General features: G+C 63.7%; 4 protein-coding genes across 6 annotated transcripts; 2 read left to right on the forward strand and 2 right to left on the reverse strand.

Annotated features, from left to right (window-relative positions):
* Positions 1-94: 94 nt before the first annotated feature.
* On the forward strand, positions 95-6,810 carry GCDH (glutaryl-CoA dehydrogenase). Of its 2 annotated transcripts, none has more exons than XM_033083841.2 (11): positions 95-327; positions 556-628; positions 721-861; positions 1,507-1,569; positions 4,995-5,165; positions 5,258-5,387; positions 5,465-5,684; positions 5,767-5,870; positions 5,961-6,086; positions 6,171-6,331; positions 6,407-6,810. In XM_033083841.2, exons 2-11 carry the CDS (start codon positions 562-564, stop codon positions 6,484-6,486), a joined length of 1,263 nt encoding a protein of 420 aa, XP_032939732.1. In that variant the 5' UTR covers positions 95-327; positions 556-561; the 3' UTR covers positions 6,487-6,810. The 2 variants fall into 2 exon arrangements, with proteins under 2 accessions (XP_032939732.1, XP_032939733.1); XM_033083842.2 differs by having other exon boundaries at positions 265-300.
* Positions 6,811-6,891: 81 nt separating this feature from the next.
* SYCE2 (synaptonemal complex central element protein 2) lies at positions 6,892-9,502 on the reverse strand. Of its 2 annotated transcripts, XM_033083848.1 has the most exons (3): positions 8,893-9,502; positions 7,751-7,922; positions 6,892-7,226 (listed from the first exon to the last, which is right to left on the reverse strand). In XM_033083848.1, exons 1-3 carry the CDS (start codon positions 8,997-8,999, stop codon positions 7,032-7,034), a joined length of 474 nt encoding a protein of 157 aa, XP_032939739.1. In that variant the 5' UTR covers positions 9,000-9,502; the 3' UTR covers positions 6,892-7,031. The 2 variants fall into 2 exon arrangements, with proteins under 2 accessions (XP_032939739.1, XP_032939738.1); XM_033083847.1 differs by lacking the exon at positions 8,893-9,502 and having other exon boundaries at positions 7,751-8,070.
* Positions 9,503-9,656: 154 nt separating this feature from the next.
* On the reverse strand, positions 9,657-15,453 carry FARSA (phenylalanyl-tRNA synthetase subunit alpha). The gene is made up of 13 exons (XM_033083840.1): positions 15,271-15,453; positions 15,059-15,196; positions 14,886-14,984; positions 14,606-14,724; positions 14,063-14,155; positions 13,855-13,983; positions 13,661-13,776; positions 13,291-13,375; positions 13,105-13,204; positions 12,081-12,249; positions 11,930-12,007; positions 9,937-10,051; positions 9,657-9,853 (listed from the first exon to the last, which is right to left on the reverse strand). Exons 1-13 carry the CDS (start codon positions 15,418-15,420, stop codon positions 9,748-9,750), a joined length of 1,497 nt encoding a protein of 498 aa, XP_032939731.1. The 5' UTR covers positions 15,421-15,453; the 3' UTR covers positions 9,657-9,747.
* A 738-nt stretch (positions 15,454-16,191) lies between these two features.
* CALR (calreticulin) lies at positions 16,192-19,453 on the forward strand. The gene is made up of 9 exons (XM_033083843.1): positions 16,192-16,350; positions 17,264-17,365; positions 17,453-17,656; positions 17,747-17,841; positions 17,925-18,134; positions 18,403-18,516; positions 18,597-18,740; positions 18,823-18,915; positions 18,998-19,453. The coding sequence occupies exons 1-9, from the start codon at positions 16,254-16,256 to the stop codon at positions 19,181-19,183; spliced, it is 1,245 nt and encodes a 414-aa protein (XP_032939734.1). The 5' UTR covers positions 16,192-16,253; the 3' UTR covers positions 19,184-19,453.
* The last annotated feature ends 225 nt before the right edge of the window (positions 19,454-19,678 follow it).

A 19,678-nucleotide genomic window follows, 5' to 3' on the forward strand; every position in this document is an offset into this window, starting at 1 on the left:
GAGGGGGGGACACTCGGTCACCGAGCTGGGGACACCCCGGAACCCCCCGGGAGGAGATTTGGGGGGGGGACACTCGGTCACCGAGCTGGGGACCCCCCGGAACCCCCCGGGAGGAGATTTGGGGGTCCCGCAGCCCCCACAATCCTTGGGGAGCAGCCCGAGGTTATTTGGGGGGTGTCACCGCCTTGGGGACACCCCTCACTCTCCCGGGGCCGGACACTCAGGGGTTAACTCGGTGTTTGTCCCGACACGCCCCCGGTACGCCCCCCCACACCCCCCGTGACGTCACGGCTCTACCGGGTCCGTTCGCTGCCGCTGAACCGAACGGTCCGGGGGGACCGGGGGACACCGGGGGGACACCGAGGGGACACCGGGGGACACCGGGGAGGGTCGGGGCCGGCTGGGGGGGGGTTGGTGGGGGCGTGTCTGGGGGATTTTGGGGTTTTTTGGGGGAATTGGGGGCGCGCTGGTGTGAATTGGGGTTTAACGGGGGGGTGTCTGGAGGGAACTGGGGGGTCCTGGGGGGTGACAATCGCTCCGTGTCCCCCTCCCCAGCCCCCCATGGCGCTGCGTTTGGCCCCCCCCGTGTTGCGCCTGGCCCGGAGCGGTGTCCGGTGGCGAGGCACCGGTGAGTGGAACGGGTGGGAAACGGGGCCAATCCCGGGACACGGCGTGACCCCGGTGGTGCTGAGACCCCTCCCCCCAAAACCCCCTCCCCAGTTCCCCCCCAGTTCGACTGGCAGGACGCGCTGGGGCTGGAGGGGTTGCTGAGCGCCGAGGAGCGGCTGTTGAGGGACACGACGCGCAAATATTGCCAGGAGAGGCTGCTGCCCCGCGTGCTACAGGCGAACCGCCACGAGGGTACCCCAAAAACAGCCCCCCGAAACACCCCCGTACAGCCCGACCCCTCCCCGGTACACCCTGACCCCTCCCGGTACACCCTGACCCCTCCCCGGTACAGCCCGACCCTTCCCGGTACAGCCCGACCCCTCCCCGGTACAACCTGACCCCTCCCCGGTACAGCCCGACCCCTCCCCGGTACACCCTGACCCCTCCCCGGTACAGCCCGACCCCTCCCCGGTACACCCTGACCTCTCCCGGTACAGCCTGACCCCTCCCCGGTACACCCTGACCCTCCCCGGTACACCCTGACCCCTCCCGGTACAGCCCGACCCCTCCCGGTACACCCTGACCCCCCATAACCCGATAAAACCCCCAAAATCCCCCAAAATGCAGCAATTCCCACAGTGAGGGGACCCCAAATTCATCCCAGATGTCCCCAAATGTCACCTGTCCCCCTCCCCAAATCCGCCCGACCACCCCCCCCCGTGCGCTCCATGTGAAAAAAAAATGAAAAAAATCTCCCTGAGCCCCCAAAACTCTTCATAACACCCCAAAAATCTTCTCCCCCCTCCCCTCCCGCAGACCCAGGGGTGTGGGGGACCCCCAAATTCCTCCCCCCATTTCAGCCCGACCCCTCCTCACCCCCCCCTCTCCCCTCTCCAGTCTTTGACCGGGAGATCGTGACTGAACTGGGAGAACTGGGGCTGCTGGGGCCCACCATCCAAGGTCAGGGGGGGACACGGGGACCCCCGGGGGGGACATTTGGGGACGTAAAAGGGGGGATGGGGTCCTGAGGGGGTTTGGGGGCTCTCTGGGGTGACCCTGGGGGCAGTTTTTGGGGTGACACTCCCCAGTGTGGCACTGTGAGTGTCGGGGGTGTTCCTGTGTGACACTGGGGATTTTGGGGAGATCCTGGGGGTCCCCAAATGACCACAGCTGACCCCGGGGTGGGGGGCTCTGGAGGGGGCAGGGATGGGGCTTGGGGGCTCTCTGGTGTGACCCTGGGGGTTCTCTGGGGTGACCCTGGGGCAGTTTCTGGGGTGACACTCCCCAGGGTGGCACTGTGAGTCTCGGGGGTGTTCCTGTGATTTTGAGGAGACCCTGGGGGTCCCCAAGTGACCACAGCTGACCCCAGGGGTCGGGGGGCATTGGGGGGGTTTGGGAGCTCTGTGAGGTGACCCTGGGGTGACACTCCCAGGGTGTCACTGTGTCTCGGGGGTGTTCCTGTGATGTTGAGGATTTTGAGGAGACCCTGGGGGTCCCCAAATGACCACAGCTGACCCAGGGGTCGGGGGGCATTGGGGGGGTTTGGGGGCTCTGTGTGGTGACCCTGGGGGCTCTCTGGGGTGACCCTGGGGTGACCCTGGGGGCAGTTTCGGGGGTGACCCTCCCCAGGGTGGCACTGTGAGTCTCGGGGGGTGTTCCTGTGATTTTGAGGAGACCTTGGGGGTCCCCAAATGACCACGGCTGACCCCAGGGTGGGGGTCATTGGGGAGGTTTAGGGGCTCTCTGGGGTGACCCTGGGGACAGTTTCTGGGGTGACCCTGGGGGCAGTTTCAGGGGTGACACTCCCAGGGTGTCACTGTGAGTCTCGGGGGTGTCCCTATGATTTTGAGGAGACCCTGGGGGTCCCTGAGAGACCACAGCTGACCCCAGGGGTCGGGGGGCATTGGGGGGGTTTGGGGGCTCTTTGGGGTGACCCTGGGGGCAGTTTTGGGGGTGACACTCCCAGGGTGGCACTGTGAGTCTCGGGGGTGTTCCTGTGTGATTTTGAGGATTTTGAGGAGACCCTGGGGGTCCCCAAATGACCACGGCTGACCCCAGGGTGAGGGTCATTGGGGGGGTTTGGGAGCTCTGTGAGGTGACCCTGGGGTGACACTCCCTGGGTGTCACTGTGAGTCTCGGGGGTGTTCCTGTGATTTTGAGGAGACCCTGGGGGTCCCCAAGTGACCACAGCTGACCCCAGGGTTGGGGGACATTCGTGGGGTTTGGGGGCTCTGTGAGGTGACCCTGGGGGCAGTTTTGGGGGTGACACTCCCAGGGTGGCACTGTGAGTCTTGGAGGTGTCCCTATGATTTTGAGGAGACCCTGGGGGTCCCCAAGTGACCACGGCTGACCCCAGGGTGGGGGGCTCTGGAGGGGGCAGGGATGGGGTTTGGGGGCCCTCTGGGGTGACCCTGGGGGCAGTTTTTGGGGTGACACAACCCGGGTGGCACTGTGAGTCTCGGGGGTGTTTCTATGTGATGTTGAAGATTTTGAGGAGACCCTGGGGGTCCCCAAATGACCACGGCTGACCCCAGGGTGGGGGATGACTCTGGGGGGGCAGGGATGGGGTTTGGGGGCTCTGTGGGGTGACCCTGGGGTGACACTCCCAGGGTGGCACTGTGAGTCTCGGGGGTGTTCCTGTGATTTTGAGGAGACCCTGGGGGTCCCCTGAGTGACCACAGCTGACCCCGGGGTTGGGGGACATTCGTGGGGCTTGGGGGCTCTCTGGGGTGACCCTGGGGTGACACTCCCCAGGGTGTCACTGTGTCTCGGGGGTGTTCCTGTGATGTTGAGGATTTTGAGGAGACCCTGGGGGTCCCCAAATGACCACAGCTGACCCAGGGGTCGGGGGACATTGCGGGGGTTTGGGAGCTCTCTGGGGTGACCCTGGGGACAGTTTCTGGGGTGACACTCCCCAGGGTGGCACTGTGAGTCTCAGGGGTGTCCCTATGATTTTGAGGAGACCCTGGGGGTCCCTAAGTGACCACAGCTGACCCCCAGGGTGGGGGGCTTTGGAGGGGCAGGGATGGGGTTTGGGGACTCTCTGGGGTGACCCTGGGGGCAGTTTCGGGGGTGACACAACCCAGGATGGCACTGTGAGTCTCGGGAGTGTTCCTGTGATTTTGAGGATTTTGGGGAGACCCTGGGGGTCCCGAAGTGACCACAGCTGACCCCAGGGTTGGGGGGCATTGGGGGAGGGCAGGGATGGGGTTTGGGGGCTCTCTGGGGTGACCCTGGGGTGACCCTGGGGGCAGTTTTGGGGGTGACACTCCCCAGGGTGGCACTGTGAGTCTCGAGGGTGTTCCTGTGATTTTGAGGAGACCTTGGGGGTTCCTAAGTGACCACGGCTGACCCCAGGGGTCGGGGGGCTTTGGGGAGGTTTGGGGGCTCTCTGGGGTGACCCTGGGGGCCGTTTCGGGGGTGACCCTCTCCAGGGTGTCACTGTGAGTCTTGGGGGTGTTCCTATGATTTTGAGGAGACCCTGGGGGTCCCCAAATGACCACGGCTGACCCCAGGGGTCAGGGGACATTGGGGAGTTTTGGGGGCTCTGTGGGGTGACCCTGGGGTGACACTCCCAGGGTGGCACTGTGAGTCTCGGGGGTGTCCCTGTGATTTTGAGGAGATCTTGGGGGTCCCCAAATGACCACGGCTGACCCCAGGGTAGGGGATGATTCTCGCGGGGCAGGGATGGGGTTTGGGGGCTCTCTGGGGTGACCCTGGGGGCAGTTTTGGGGGTGACACAACCCAGGGTGGCACTGTGAGTCTCGGGGGTGTCCCTATGATTTTGAGGAGACCCTGGGGGTCCCTAAGTGACCACAGCTGACCCCAGGGTGGGGGGCATTGGGGAGGTTTGAGGACTCTGTGAGGTGACCCTGGGGGCAGTTTTGGGGGTGACCCTCCCCAGGATGGCACTGTGAGTCTCGGGGGTGTTTCTATACGATGTTGAGGATTTTGAGGAGACCCTGGGGGTCCCCAAATGACCACGGCTGACCCCAGGGTGGGGGATGACTCTGGGGGGGCAGGGATGGGGTTTGGGGGCTCTTTGGGGTGACCCTGGGGTTACCCTCCCCAGGATGTGGTTGTGAGTCTTGGGGGTGTTTCCATACGATGTTGAGGATTTTGAGGAGACCCTGGGGGTCCCCAGGTGACCACGGCTGACCCCAGGGGTCGGGGCACATTGGGGGGGTTTGGGGGCTCTTTGGGGTGACCCTGGGGGCTCTTTGGGGTGACCCTGGGGGCTCTCTGGGGTGACCCTGGGGGCCGTTTCGGGGGTGACCCTCTCCAGGGTGTCACTGTGAGTCTTGGGGGTGTTCCTATGATTTTGAGGAGACCCTGGGGGTCCCCAAACGACCACAGCTGACCCCGGGGTGGGGGTCTCACCGCAGGGTACGGCTGTGCGGGCACCACGTCGGTGGGCTACGGGCTGGTGACGCGGGAGCTGGAGAGAGTGGACAGCAGCTACCGCTCGGTGCTCAGTGTCCAGTCCTCCCTCGTCATGTACCCGCTGTGGGCGTACGGGACCCCCGCCCAACGCGAGCGCTTCCTGCCCCGCCTCGGTGAGACCCCCGCCGTGGGGAATGGGGGCGGTTTGGAGGGGTGAGGGGGTGGTTGGGGGGTCAGTGCCCCCCTCCTGACACCCCCTCCCCAGCTCGAGGGGAGATCGTGGGGTGCTTCGGGCTGACGGAGCCCAACCACGGGAGCGACCCGGGAGGGATGGAGACGCGAGCGCGGCACAACCCCAGCGCCAAGAGTTACACCCTGCGCGGCTCCAAGACATGGTGAGCCTCGAAATTGGGGTGGGGGGCTCATGGGGGACCCCCAGAGCTCCTGCTTGACTCCTCTCTGAACTGCCCAGGATCACCAACTCGCCCATCGCCGACCTGTGCGTGGTGTGGGCCAGGTGTGAGGAGGACGGGCGGGTGCGGGGGTTCCTGGTGGAGCGCGGGACCCCCGGGCTCAGCACCCCCAAAATCGAGGGGAAATTCTCCCTGCGAGCCTCCACCACCGGCATGATCGTCCTGGACGACGTGGAGGTGCCTGAGGAGAACGTGCTGCCTAAAGCCGAGGGGCTGGGGGTAAGGGGGAGAGCTGGGGGGGTCCTGGGGAGGGTCCTGGTGGGATTTAGGGGGGTGACAATGACACCCCCCTGTCCCCCAGGGTCCCTTTGGCTGCCTGACCCAGGCGCGTTACGGCATCGCCTGGGGCGCGCTGGGCGCCGCCGAGGCCTGTCTGGAGACGGCGAGGCAATACGTGCTGGACAGGTAACGAGGGGCTGGGGGCGTTTTGGGGAGGGGTCCCACCACCCCTCAGCCCCCTCCCAAACCTCAGTGCCCCCCTCTCCTGGCCCGCAGGAAGCAGTTTGGGGGCCCGCTGGCCCGGAACCAGCTGGTGCAGAAGAAGCTGGCGGACATGGTGACGGAGATCACGCTGGGGCTGCACGCCTGCCTGCGCCTCGGCCGCCTCAAGGACGAGGGAAAGTGGGTGGCACTGTCCCCAAGGGGTGGCACTGTCCCCAGGGGGGTGCTGTAGGGGATCAGTGTCCCTGTCTGTGTCCCCATCAGGGCTGCCCCCGAGATGGTGTCGATGCTGAAGCGGAACTCGTGCGGGAAGGCGCTAGCCATCGCCAGGGACGCGCGGGACATGCTGGGGGGGAACGGAATCTGTGACGAGTTCCACGTCATCCGGCACCTCATCAACCTCGAGGCCGTCAACACCTACGAGGGTAAGGTGGGGAGGGGGACAGGGGGGCTCCGGGGGGGGTCAGGGGGGTGACACTGAGCTGTGCTGATCCCTGCAGGCACCCACGACATCCACGCGCTGATCCTGGGCCGCGCCATCACCGGCATCCAGGCCTTCGCCCCGCCCAAGGGGACGTAGCGGGGACACGGCAGCGTGGTGGCACTGGTGACACTGGTGGGGACTGCACAGGTATCCCCAAAAGGGACCCAGTGTCACTGATGGGACCTCGTGTCACCAACGGGACTCGGTGTCGCCCCCCGACCAAATCTGGTGTCACTGGCGGGACCCGGTGTCACCCAAGCACATCTTGTGTCGCTGATGGGACCCAGTGCCACCACCCAAACCTCCTGTCACCGACAGGACTCGGTGTCACTGGAGCTGGGCCCTGTGTCCCGTGCCCATCCCGGTGCCTTCGCCACCCCCGTGGCCAATAAACGGTGGGACAGCCCCCTCCATGCCAGCCCTGCTCGTCAGTCAGCGTTAATTAACCTGCCAGGACCCAGCTCTGCCCAGCACAGCCCCGCAACGTTCCACCTTCTGAGCCATCTCCAGCCTTTTATTTATTCCAACCACCAACAGCAACAGCAACAGAAAAGCCCTTTGGGGTTAAAATCCCCCTTTGGCCCGGCACATCCCTGCGACCCCGTCGGTTTGGGGGGTCCCGCTGAGCTCTGGGGGTGCCCTCAGGGCTCGGGCTGCAGGCAGAGATCCTGATAAGCCGCCTCGATGGTGCAGCAAATGCAGCGCAGCTCCGCCTGCACCCCCTCCACGCGTTCCAACACCTCGCTCAGCTCCTGCAGCCTCTCCTCGATCAGCTTGTTGTACGAGTCGTAGGAGCGGAAGAGCCGCTCCTCCAGCTGCTCCGCCAGCTTCAAGACCTGCCCGAGCGGGGCCGCGGGCTCGTCCCGGTGCTGGCACGGCCCCACGTCCCCGGGGCCGGGGGGGCAGCTGCGCCCTCCCGCTCTGGCAGCGCTCCCGGCCTGGCCCGGCCGCCGCCAGCTGCGCCCCCGGTAGCCGCAGCGCCGGGCGCGGTGGCCACCGAGCGCCGGGGTCATTGCGGGCCGCAGCTGCCAGGCCGGGCTGCCATCTGCGAGGGGGGTCTGGGGACCACCCCCCCGGCCGACCCCCTCCTTTTCCCGGCTGTGGGAGCGAAGTCCGGCGCGAGGGCAGCGTGGGGACAAGGGGGGGACACCGGGGGGACATCAGGGGCCGCTGGAAGCAGGGCCGGAGGCAGCTGCGGCCACCCCCGCGGGGGCTCGGGGGGCTCCCCCCGGCCTGGCTCCGCAGCTGCCGCCCCACCCGGGCTCTGCCGCCCTTCTCTGAGCAAGCCGGGCGGAATAACGCGATTGCCGTGCCCCGGCTGGGGGAAGGAGGGGAGCGTGCAGCCCCCTCCGGGCTTTACCTTGAGCAGGAGGCTCTCCCTGAAGCTGTTCAGCACCGTCTGGTCCTCCTGGCGGCTCTCGGTGACGCGGTTGCAGATGTCCCGCGCCTGCTGCTGCAGCCCGTCTATGGTGGCACCCAGCGAGGCGAAGTACAGGGACGAGCGGTGGCCCAGCGCTGGCTCCGCACGCGGCCTGGGCCGGAACTCGGGACCTTCTGTCCGGGGTATGCACCCCCCATCCCATGAGGGACCCTCCCCGTGGGTCATACAGGGACAGGGACCCCCTGTGAGGGGCATGGACCTCATGGGGACAGGGTGAGGGACATCCCTGCCCCATTGTGGGAATGGATCCCATGAGGGACCCTCTGTGAGGGGCACGGACCCCATGGGGACAGGGTGAGGGACATTCCTGTCCCATCATGGGAATGGATCCCACAGGGACAGGGACCCTCTGTGAGGGGCATGGACCCCATGGGGACAGCGTGAGGGACATCCCTGTCCCATTACGGGAATGGATCCCACAGGGACAGGGACCCTCTGTGAGGGGCATGGACCCCATGGGGACAGGGTGAGGGACATCCCTGTCCCATTGCAGGAATGGATCACACAGGGACAGGGACCCTCCCCATGGGTCATACAGGGACAGGGACCCCTGTGAGGGGCATGGACCCCATGGGGACAGGGTGAGGGACATCCCTGTCCCATTATGGGAATGGATCACACAGGGACCCTCTCCATGGGTCACACAGGGACAGGGACCCTCTCCATAGGTCATACAGGGACAGGGACTCCCTGTGAGGGGCATGGACCCCATGGGGACAGGGTGAGGGACATCCCTGTCCCATTATGGGAATGGATCCCACAGGGACCCTCCTCACGGGTCACACGGGGACAGGGACCCTCCCCATGGGTCACACAGGGACCCCCTGTGAGGGGCAAGGACACCGTGGGGACAGCGTGAGGGACATCCCTGCCCCATTACGGGAATGAATCCCACAAGGACAGGGCCAGCCTCTGCCCTGTCACAGCCCTGTCAGTCCCGTTAATTGAGAATTACCCTCTAATTAACGTTGTGACCCGCGGTGTGACGCGTGTTTTCCCCCTCCCCGCTCTTTTTGTCCGCACTTTTCACTCAAAATGGCGGCGCAGGGTGACGCTGGTACCTGTCCGGGTCCTTGCCCTGGGGCTCGTCCCCACTCAGCTCCGACGGGACGGGGCCGTCCCCCGCCGCCTCCTCCGGCTCGGGACTCTCAGGCTCCTCCCGTGACATCCCGGGGAGCTGCAGGGGAAGGATCCCCGGGTTGGGGTCGGTACATCCTCTACCCCAGGCCGGGGTCCTCGGGTGGGCTGGGGGCGCAAGGCCCGGCCCAGGCGAGGGTCCCGGCGGTGGGTTGGGGGCACCGAGCCCGGCCAGGGCCGGGTTCCCGGAGGTCGTGCTGTGTCCCGGCGGTGGGTTGGGGGCACTAAGCCCAGCCTGGTCCGGGGTCCCGGGGATGGGTTGGGGGCGCGACCGCGGGACCCTCGGCCGCCCCTCAGCACACCGCCCTCACGGGGACCTGGTGGGCGGGCACCGCCGGCGCCCAATCAGCGCCCGTCCTTCACAGCCCGACGGTGCTGATTGGATGTTTGAGGGCGCCAAGGCGATGATTGACAGCTGCGTGGGCCAATCGCCGGCCAAGAAAAGGCAGCGGCGGGAAAGGCGGGAGGCTCGTGAGGGACCCCGGGGGGTCCGTGAGGGACTCGGGGGTCGCGGAAAATTCTCGGGGGTCGCGGAAAGTTCTCGGGGGTCGAGGAAAATTCTCGGGGGTCCCCGAAAATTCTCGAGGGTCGCGGAAAATTCTCGTCTTCCCCAGCGCCATGCGAAGCCACGAGGTGAAAATAAACCCTCCCCACTCATGTTCCCTTCCCCAGCAAACACACAGAGACATCACAGAACATGGAACTTTATTGTGGGTGAGGACCCCCGGGGATGAGCCCCCTCCCCAAAAGAAGGGGACCCCCGGGGGGGATCGGGGGTGTCACACGTCCAGGCGGCACATGGGGCTGTCGTAGACCATCTGCAGGTTGACGCGGTGCCCCATGAGCTCCCGGATGTTCTTGATGCCGTATTTGATCATGGTGGGGCTGGGGGAGATGGGATGAGGGGTCAGTGGGGAGGGGTCCACAGTGGGGTGTCCCCCCCTCCCCACAAGGTGACCCCCACTCACCGCTCCAGAGAGAGCCCCCAGGCGATGACGGTGACGTTCTCGGGGAGCCCCATGGGCAGCAGCAGCTCGGGGCGGAACACCCCCGAATTTCCCACCTCCACCCATTTCTTCAGTCCTGAGGGGATGAGGATGAGACCTCCACCCAAATATTGAGTGCTCCCCTCACTCCAGGTCAGGCTGACCCCCACCCCCAGATCCTGCCTCAAGAGGAGCCCCTCAAGATGTCCCTGCAGCCCCCAGACCTCCAGCTATAAGAGGAGCCCCCCAAAATGTGACCCCCAGCTATAAGAGGAGCCCACAAGATGTGACCCCCAGTTCTAAGAGGAGCCCCCCAAGCTGTCCCTGCTCTAAGTGGGGACCCCCAGCTCTAAGAGCAGCCCCCCAAGATGTCCCTGCAGCCCCCAGACCCCCAGCTATAAGAGGAGCCCCCCAAAATGTGACCCTCAGCTATAAGAGGAGCCCCCCAAGATGTCCCTGCTGTAAATGGAGACCCTCAGCTACAAGAGGAGCCCCCCAAAATGTGACCCCCAGTTCTAAGAGGAGCCCCCCAAGATGTCCCTGCAGCCCCCAGACCCCCAGCTATAAGAGGAGCCCCCCAAGATGTGACCCCCAGTTCTAAGAGGAGCCCCCCAAGATGTCCCTGCTCTAAATGGGGACCCCCAGCTACAAGAGGAGCCCCCCAAGATGTGACCCCCAGCTATAAGAGAAGCCCCCCAAGATGTCCTTGTGGTCCCCAGACCCTCAGCTACAAGAGGAGCCCCCCAAGATGTGACCCCCAGCTATAAGAGGAGCCCCCCAAGATGTCCCTGCTCTAAATGGAGACCCCCAGCTGTAAGAGGAGCCCCCCAAAATGTGACCCCCAGCTATAAGAGGAGCCCCCCAAGATGTCCCTGCAGCCCCCAGACCCCCAGCTATAAGAGGAGCCCCCCAAAATGTGACCCCCAGCTATAAGAGGAGCCCCCCAAGATGTCCCTGCAGCCCCCAGACCCCCAGCTATAAGAGGAGCCCCCCAAAATGTGACCTGCAGCTCTAAGAGGAGCCCCCCAAGCTGTCCCTGCTCTAAGTGGGGACCCCCAGCTATAAGAGAAGCCCCCCAAGATGTTCCTGCAGCCCACAGACCCCCAGCTATAAGAGAAGACCCCCAAGATGTCCCTGCTCTAAATGGGGACCCCAGCTGTAAGAGGAGCTCCCCCAAAATGTGACCCCCAGTTCTAAGAGGAGCCCCCCAAGATGTCCCTGGTGTAAATGGGGACCCCCAGCTATAAGAGGAGCCCCCCAAGATGTCCCTGCAGTCCCCAGACCCCCAGCTATAAGAGGAGCCCCCCAAAATGTGACCCCCAGTTCTAAGAGGAGCCCCCCAAGATGTCCCTGCTCTAAATGAGGACCCCCAGCTATAAGAGAAGCCCCCCAAAATGTGACCCCCAGCGACAAGAGGAGCCCCCCAAGATGTCCCTGCAGCCCCCAGACCCCCCCAAGATGTCCCTGCAGTCCCCAGATCCCCAGCTATAAGAGGAGCCCCCCAAGCTGTCCCTGCTCTAAATGAGGACCCCCAGCTACAAGAGGAGCCCCCCAAAATGTGACCCCCAGTTATAAGAGAAGACCCCCAAGATGTCCCTGTAGCCCCCAGACCCCCAGCTATATAACAGGAGCCCCCCAAAATGTGACCTTCAGCTATAAGAGGAGCCCCCCAAGATGTCCCTGCTGTAAATGGAGACCCCCAGCTCTAAGACGAGCCCCCCAAAATGTGACCCCCAGTTATAAGAGGAGCCCCCCAAGATGTCCCTGCTCTAAGTGGGGACCCCCAGCTATAAGAGGAGCCCCCCAAGATGTCCCTGCAATCCCCAGACCCCCAGCTATATAACAGGAGCCCCCCAAGATGTGACCCCCAGCTACAAGAGGAGCCCCCCAAAATGTCCCTGCTCTAAATGAGGACCCCCAGCTGTAAGAGGAGCCCCCCAAGATGCCCCTGCTCTAAACAGAGACCCCTCCTCACCCTCGTGGTAGCTGAACACCTCCATGCTGGGCTCCGTGTAGGGGTTGTAGGCGGGTTTGAATCGCAGTTGGGAGATCCCTGGGGGGGCACACAGCGGGTCAGGGGGGGCACATCAGAGCTCAGAGTGTCCCCCCCAGTGCTCCCAGTGTACCCAGTTTGGTGAAGAACTGGCGGAGGGTGCCCATGAGGTGGCCCAGGGTGAGCCCCCGGTCAGCCACGACGCCCTCGACCTGGTGGAACTCGGCCAGGTGCGTGGCGTCCAGGCTCTCGTTGCGGAACACGCGGTCGATGGAGAAATATTTCACGGGGGTGAACTTCTCCTGAGAGAGGGGGAGGGACAGGTGAGACCCCCAAAATTGTTCTGATCCCCCTCAAATTGTTCTGGGTTTTCTCAGCGCTCTCCAAACAATGCTGAGGCTCCTAAAATGCTCTGATTATTCCCAAATCTGACACCCAAAATCTACTAATCATCAAAAAATCCTGTTTTTCCTCATGGCCATACCCTCCTCAGATCCTGCCAAGGCCCCCAAACTCCTCAGACCCCCCTAAAGACCTCAGACTCCCCTAAAGCCCCCAGAGCCCCCCCAAACCCCTCAGACCCCCCTCAAAGCCCCCAGACCCCCCTCAAAACCCCCAGACCCTCCCAAAGCCCCCAGACCCCCCCAAACCCCTCAGACCCCCCTCAAAGCCCTCAGACCCCCCTCAAAGCCCCCAGACCCCCCTCAAAACCCCCAGACCCTCCCAAAGCCCCCAGACCCCCCCCAAACCCCTCAGACCCCCCCCAAACCCCTCAGACCCCCCTCAAAGCCCCCAGACCGCCCCAAAGCCCCCAGACCCCCCTCAAATCCCCCAGAACTCCCCACAAAGCCCCAGACCCCCCCCCCAAAGCCCTCAGACCCCCCTCAAAACCCCCAGACCCTCCCAAAGCCCCCAGACCCCCCCCAAACCCCTCAGACCCCCCTCAAAGCCCCCAGACCCCCCCCAAACCCCTCAGACCCCCCTCAAAGCCCCCAGACCCCCCCAAAGCCCCCAGACCCCCCTCAAAGCCCCTAGACTGCCCCAAAGCCCCCAGACCCCCCCCAAAGCCCCCAGAACTACCCCCAAAGCCCCCAGACACCCCTCAAAGCCCCCAGACCCCCCTCAAAACCCCCAGACCCCCCCCAAAGCCCCCAGACCTGCCGTGCCAGCTGGAACAGGGCGCGAGCGCTGGCTGACGTGGTGTGGGTCCTTAGCAGGTTCTTCCGAGCCTCCTCCACCTTCCACTCGTACCTGTACCTGGTGGGGAGCCCAAAAAGGGGGTTCAGGGGGGTGGGGGACACACACAGGACCCCCCTGAATCGCCCCCAGGGTTGGGGTCTCACCCCTGTGAGCCGTAGCCTCCCTGCGAGTGCACTTTCTTCACCTTGTTGTAGTAACCAGGGGGCAACTGGGGGGCTTCAGCGGGGTCTGGGGGGGGCAAAAAGGTGAGGAGGGGGCTCTGAGGGGGCTCAGAGGGGTTTGGGGGTCAGGGGATTTTGGGGATCAGGGGGGTGTGGGGTGAGAAATGGGGATCAGAGGGGTGTGGGGTGGGAGCAGTGAGGTGTGGGGTGGGCAATGGGGTCAGGGGGGTGTGGAGTGGACAATGGGGGTCAGGGGGTGTGGGGTGAGCACCAGGGGGTCGGGGGGTGTGGGGGGGTTCAGAGGGGTCCTGAGGAGGGGTCAGCAGGTCCCTGTACCCCCCCCATCACCCACCCAGCAGGAAGAAAGTGTCGTGCTGGTCACGGGCCGGGTGCTGCTGCGGCTGGAACAGCGCGTCGAAATTCCAGAAGGAGCTCTCCACAAAGTTATCCGTGCGCATCTCCGTGAACCTGGGGGCCACCTCTGCCTCAGCACGGGGGGAGGGCTCTGTCCCCTCCTCCCTGAACCCCCCCAAGCCCCCCACTCACCCCATCTCCAGGAAGATCTGGCGCAGCTCCGAGCGCACCTTGAGCAGCGGGTGCAGGTGCCCGCAGGCCGGGGGCAGCCCCAGCGAGGAGAAGTTGTAGGGTTTGAAGGGCAGCTGGCGCCAGGAGCCTCTGCAGGAGGGGTCAGGGGGTCACAGAAGGGTCGTGCCAAGGTCACTGAGGGTCCTGGGGGGTCGGGGGGGACACGTACGTGGCGATCATCTCCGGGGTCAGCTCCGTCTCTGGTCGCGCCACGGCCGTGCTGAAGGCGCTGCCCTTGCGGATCCAGTAGGACTTGAGGGTCCTGAGGGGGCAGGAATGGCATCATTCCATCGGGAATGAGCCAGATCTCCTGGATAATTGTTCATTGATTGCTTTAATTAATGCTGATATCATCAATGGTCAATTTTATTTAATGTTTTGCCAACGCAAAGAGTTTTTAATTGGACGGTTGAATCGTTATAAGATTGGTTTTGCTAAGATTATTCTGGGCAAACTGCAGTGAACAAAACCAAAAATGTTTGAAAATAGAGCAGATGGAGCCTTAAATTTATGGCCTTTAAAGGATGGAATAATCACAAAATACTGAGAAAAAACAAAACCTGGAAATTTAACCATAAAGAATACGGATCAACTAAAAAAAAAAAATCTCATAAATCAAAAAGCAATAGGGAACAAAGCGCTAATTAACGAACAGAATCATGCAATTTAAACACAGTGAATATTAATTTTGGAGTAGTTCTGCCCCACTCACATTTCCAGGAGCAGCTTCCTCCTCTTGAGCTCGCTGCGGTCTCGCTCGGGCACGGCCTGGGCCCCGCCCGTCCTCACCTGGCCCAGGTGTTCCTGCACCGTGTCCTGCACCGAGGGCACCTGGGGGGGCACGGGGGACACCCGGGGCTGGGCACAGCCCCACGGGGACCCTCCACATCCCCCTCAAGGACAATCCGAATTCCTGGAGACCCCCACCCATCCCCTCCCGGGACATTCCCGGTTACCGGAGACCCCCGCCCGTCCCCTCCAGGGCCACTCACGGCTCGCAGAACTCGGGGACCGCCGGGCGCTCCCTTATCCAGGCGCACCCACTTGTTGGCCATGGCCTTGCTGAAGCCCAAGGAGCCTCCGGGAAGTTTCTGCGGGGGCACAACGGAATGAGCGACGCGGTGCCCACCCCCGGTTTCCCCCCTCCGGTACCCCCGGTACCCACCATGGCCTCGCCCTGGGGCAGCCCCTCCTCGGGGAGACTCCGGAACAGCCGAACCTCGGGGCTGCCGTCCCGCAGCACCTCCTCGCCCTCGGGGCTCAGCTCCCATCGCGTCGCCGTCCGCGCCTCCGCCTCGATCACCTGCAGCGGCACCGGGATCAGCACCGCGAGCAGCGCCCGGGGGCTCCCCCGAGCTCCGGCCCCGGTGCCCGCACCTCGCCAAGCGCCTGGAGGCTCTTGACGGCGCCCACGAGCGTCTGGTGGTCGACTCCGAGCTCGGCGGCGGCCTGGATGCTGCAGAGCCCCCCGGAAGCCCCGGGCTGGTCCAGCCGCTCCAGGAGCCGCTCCGCCACGCTGGGCGCCATGGCCGGAAGAGAGCCCGGAGCTGCCGGAAGTGCTCCCGGAACTGCCGGAAGTGCTCCCGGAACTGCCGGAAGTGCCGCTGCCACACCTGGAGGAGGGAGTGGCGCGTTCGCCATCTTGGGTGTGGCGCAAAGCCCATGCTGAGCGTGGTGGGTGCCATGTTGAGTGTGGCGGGGGGGTACAGGTGGGTGCAGGGGGGCGCCGTGACGTCACGAGGCTGCACAATGACGTAATGAGGTGCGAAGCGGCTCCACCACGGACCCCAGCGGGCTGGTATGGCCCAGAGCTCCATTAGAGCAGCCCACAGCCTGTATTCACCTTCCTTGTTCACACCTGCTGTGCCACAACTTAATCAATGACACCATCACCGCGTCACGGCGCTGTACGAAGGCAAAGGCGAGCAGGACACCCCCCTACCCCGCGTGTCCGTTGCTTCCTCCCCATATCCCCAATTTCCCCTTCAATTTCCTCCCCCCCTCCACTCCCAGGCCTGTCCCTTTAAGAGCGCGCGCCCCACGTGACCCCAGGAGCGAGGCGGGGGGCGGGGGGGCGTCTCCCTCGGAACGCGTGGTCGCTCCTGATTGGCCGCCGCGCTCAGCCAATGGGAAGCGGCCATCTGGGACGCCAACGTTCGGGGGCGCCGTCGCCGCCGGCGGGCGGGCGGGCGGCCAATGGGAGAGGGCCGCGCGCGGGCTCTGGCCAATGGCAGAGCGGCAGAGGCGGGGCGAGGGGCGGCGGGCGTATAAAAAGCGGCGGCACCTCCTCCCCCCTCCGCAGTGCCGGGCGGCGCCGGGCCGGGACGGACGGAGCGAGTGTGCCCTGATTCCCCCCCGCCATGAGCCCCCTCAGCGTCCTCGCCCCCGTCCTGTTCGGAGCCCTCCTGGCGGCCGCCGGCCCCACCCAGTTCTTCCGCGAGGAGTTCGGGGATGGAGGTGAGGGAGGGGCCGGGCGGGGGTCCCTGAGGGCGGGGCCTGAGGGGGGGGCTCCTGAGGTTAAAGGCTTTGGGGGGGCGGTGCCTGAGGAGGCTGGGGGGAGTCTGAGGGGAAACAGGAGGACCCTCGTGTGTTTTGTGAGGGGAGAGAATGGAGGGATCACCCCGTCTTTTCTGAGGGGATCCTATGAGGGGACAGAATGGGGAGTACCCCCTATGATTTCTGAGGGGAGAAAGGAGGGGCTCCCTTGTGTTCTCTGAAGGGTGAAAATCGAGTGTGTCCCCCCCCACACGGTGTTTTGTGAGGGGAGAATGGAGTGATCCTCCTTAAAGAAAAAAAATGGGGGGATCTCTGTTCTGTGAGGGGAGAATGGATTGATCCTCCTTAAAGAAAAAAATGGGGGGATATTTCTTTGGTCTGTGAGGGGAGAATGGATTGATCCTCCTTAAGGAAAAAAATAGGGGGATATTTCTGTTTTTTGTGAGGGGAGAATGGGGGAATCTTTCTGTGATTTCTGAGGGGAAAAAGAAGAATTTTTCTGTTTTCTGTGAGGGTGAGAATGGGGGGAACACAAACCCTGTGCTCTCAGGGGCTGCAGGAGGCCACTCCTCACGTGTGGGGGTGTCAGGACAGGGAAGATGAGGATTTAAAATCTTTCTTAGGGTGGGGGTCACCTCAGGGACAGCGTAGAGAGGCTCAGGGCCATCCCTCGAACAGGTGGGCAAGAGAGAAAAGAGCAGGAAAAAGATTGTGAGGAAGCACAGCACCCACATGGAGAGAGCTCCTGCAGCACTTCTCTTTTCCCCTGAAACCCTAAATCCATTCAACAAAATAACAACCCAAGCCCTGAGCTGTTTTGGGGAGTTTGGGGGAGTCCTGGAGGAGTCCAAAATTCTGACACTGCCCTCCACAGATGCCTGGACCCGCCGGTGGGTGGAATCCAAGCACAAACCCGACTACGGGCGCTTCGTCCTCACCGCCGGCAAATTCTACGGCGACGCCGAGAAGGACAAAGGTGAGCTGGGCACCGGTGACAGGAAAAAAAAAAACCACGAGGGTGGGGGTTTAATCCCCCTTCTCACCACACCCCACCTCCCACCAGGGATCCAGACCAGCCAGGACGCCCGGTTCTACGCCCTGTCCTCCCGCTTCGAGCCCTTCAGCAACCGCGACAAGACGCTGGTGGTGCAGTTCACGGTGAAGCACGAGCAGAACATCGACTGTGGCGGCGGCTACGTGAAGCTTTTCCCGGCCAGCCTCAACCAGGAGGACATGCACGGCGACTCTGAGTACAACATCATGTTTGGTGGGTCTTTCTGCTTTATTTTTTTATTTTTTTTATTTTTTTAGCCCTTTTTTCAGGGTGATCTCAACCCTGACACCCCCTCCCCACCAGGTCCTGACATCTGCGGCCCCGGCACCAAGAAGGTTCACGTCATCTTTAACTACAAAGGGAAGAATGTGTTGATTAATAAAGATATTCGCTGCAAGGTGGGTGTGAGGGGGGTTTGGGGATCCTGCTGTCCTTTTGGGGAGGGGTCTCCAGCCCTGCTGAACCCCCCCTGTGCTCCCAGGATGACGAATTCACCCACCTGTACACGCTGGTGGTGAGGCTGGACAACACCTACGAGGTGAAGATCGACAACGCCCGCGTGGAGTCGGGGAGCCTGGAGGAGGATTGGGATTTCCTCCCCCCAAAAAAGATCAAGGACCCCGAGGCCAAGAAACCCGACGACTGGGACGAGCGGGCCAAGATCGATGACCCCGAGGACACCAAACCTGAGGTGGGGAGGGGGATTTGGGGATTTTTAAATTCAATTTAATTTTAATTTAAGGGTTTGTAGGAGATTTATGGGGGTTATAAAAAGATCCTGGTGGGATTAGGGGGGAGAGTGTTAAGGGTCTCTGGGAGATTTATAAAAAGCTCCTGGTGGGATTAAGGGGAGAGTGGGGAAATTCTGAGTGAGAATTTGGAAATTCAGAGGGGTCTGTGACAACTTTTGGGGGGGTCACAGCAGCCCCCTGACCCTTCCTGACCCCTCCCTTTTCCAGGACTGGGACAAACCCGAGCACATCCCAGACCCTGACGCCAAGAAACCGGAGGACTGGGACGAGGAGATGGACGGGGAGTGGGAGCCCCCCGTGATCCAGAACCCCGAGTACAAGGTGAGGCCTTGTGGGGAGGGGGCTGCAGGAGCTGGGGAAGGGGCTGTGCCCCCTCTGAACCCCGTTTTGTGCCCCTCCAGGGCGAGTGGAGGCCGCAGCAGATCGACAACCCCAACTACAAGGGCAAGTGGGTGCACCCCGAGATCGATAACCCCGAGTACAGCCCCGACCCGCTGCTCTACTCCTACGACAGCTTCGGGGTCATCGGCCTCGACCTCTGGCAGGTGAGGGGGGGTCCTGGGAGGGGTCTGGGGGGTCCTGAGGAGCTCCAGGACCCCCCTGACTCCCCCCCCACCATCCCCACAGGTGAAGTCAGGCACCATCTTTGACAACTTCCTGATCACGGACGACGAGAAGCTGGCGGAGGAGATCGGGAATGAGACCTGGGGGGCCACCAAGGTGAGGGAGGGGCGAGACCCCCGTGAGCCCCCCCAGAACCCCCCATGACCCCCCCAGTGACCTCCCTGCTCCCTTCCTGCAGGACGCAGAGAGGAAGATGAAGGAGCAGCAGGACGAGGAGCAACGGAAGAAGCAGGAGGAGGAGGAGAAGCAGCAGAAAGAAGAGGAAGGGGACGATGATGGCGATGGGGACGAGGAGGAGGAGGATGAGGAGGAGCCCGAGGCCGAGCCCGAGGAGGTGGAGGCGGCCCCGCGGGACGAGCTGTGAGGGTCCCGCGGCGGGACCGTTCTGTCTCTGTGAGACCTGGACTCTTTTCTATGGGCGCCGCCGCCCGCGGGCCCGGGGAAGCCGCGACCGCGCCGGCACCGAACCGGCACGGCCGGGACCGAACCGGCACCGGGCGCCCTTCGGGGCGAGGACTCAGGACCAGCGCCGGGGGTGGGGAGGGTGCGGTGGGGGGGGAGCACCGGCGGTGTCGCACGGGACTGTACGGGGGTGTCGCGATCCGGTTTCTATTAAATTAACGATCGTCCCGGCCCCGCCGTTTTCTTCTCTTTTATTCCCTCTCTCCCCACCCGCGCCATGTTGCGGCCGCCGCCATTTTGTGCCGCCGCGCCCGTCACGTGACCGCGGCCGCCCCCTCAAAGAGCCCTCACCTGTGTCACGTGACGCGGAGCGGCCCGCGCGCGGGGTTTCCAGCGTCACGTGACGCCCGAAGCTAATCAGCGTCCTTTATCACGTGATCATGGCTTCCCCCCTCGC

Source organism: Catharus ustulatus, chromosome 33 (assembly GCF_009819885.2).
Source record: "Catharus ustulatus isolate bCatUst1 chromosome 33, bCatUst1.pri.v2, whole genome shotgun sequence".
Classification (NCBI taxonomy): Eukaryota; Metazoa; Chordata; class Aves; order Passeriformes; family Turdidae; genus Catharus; species Catharus ustulatus.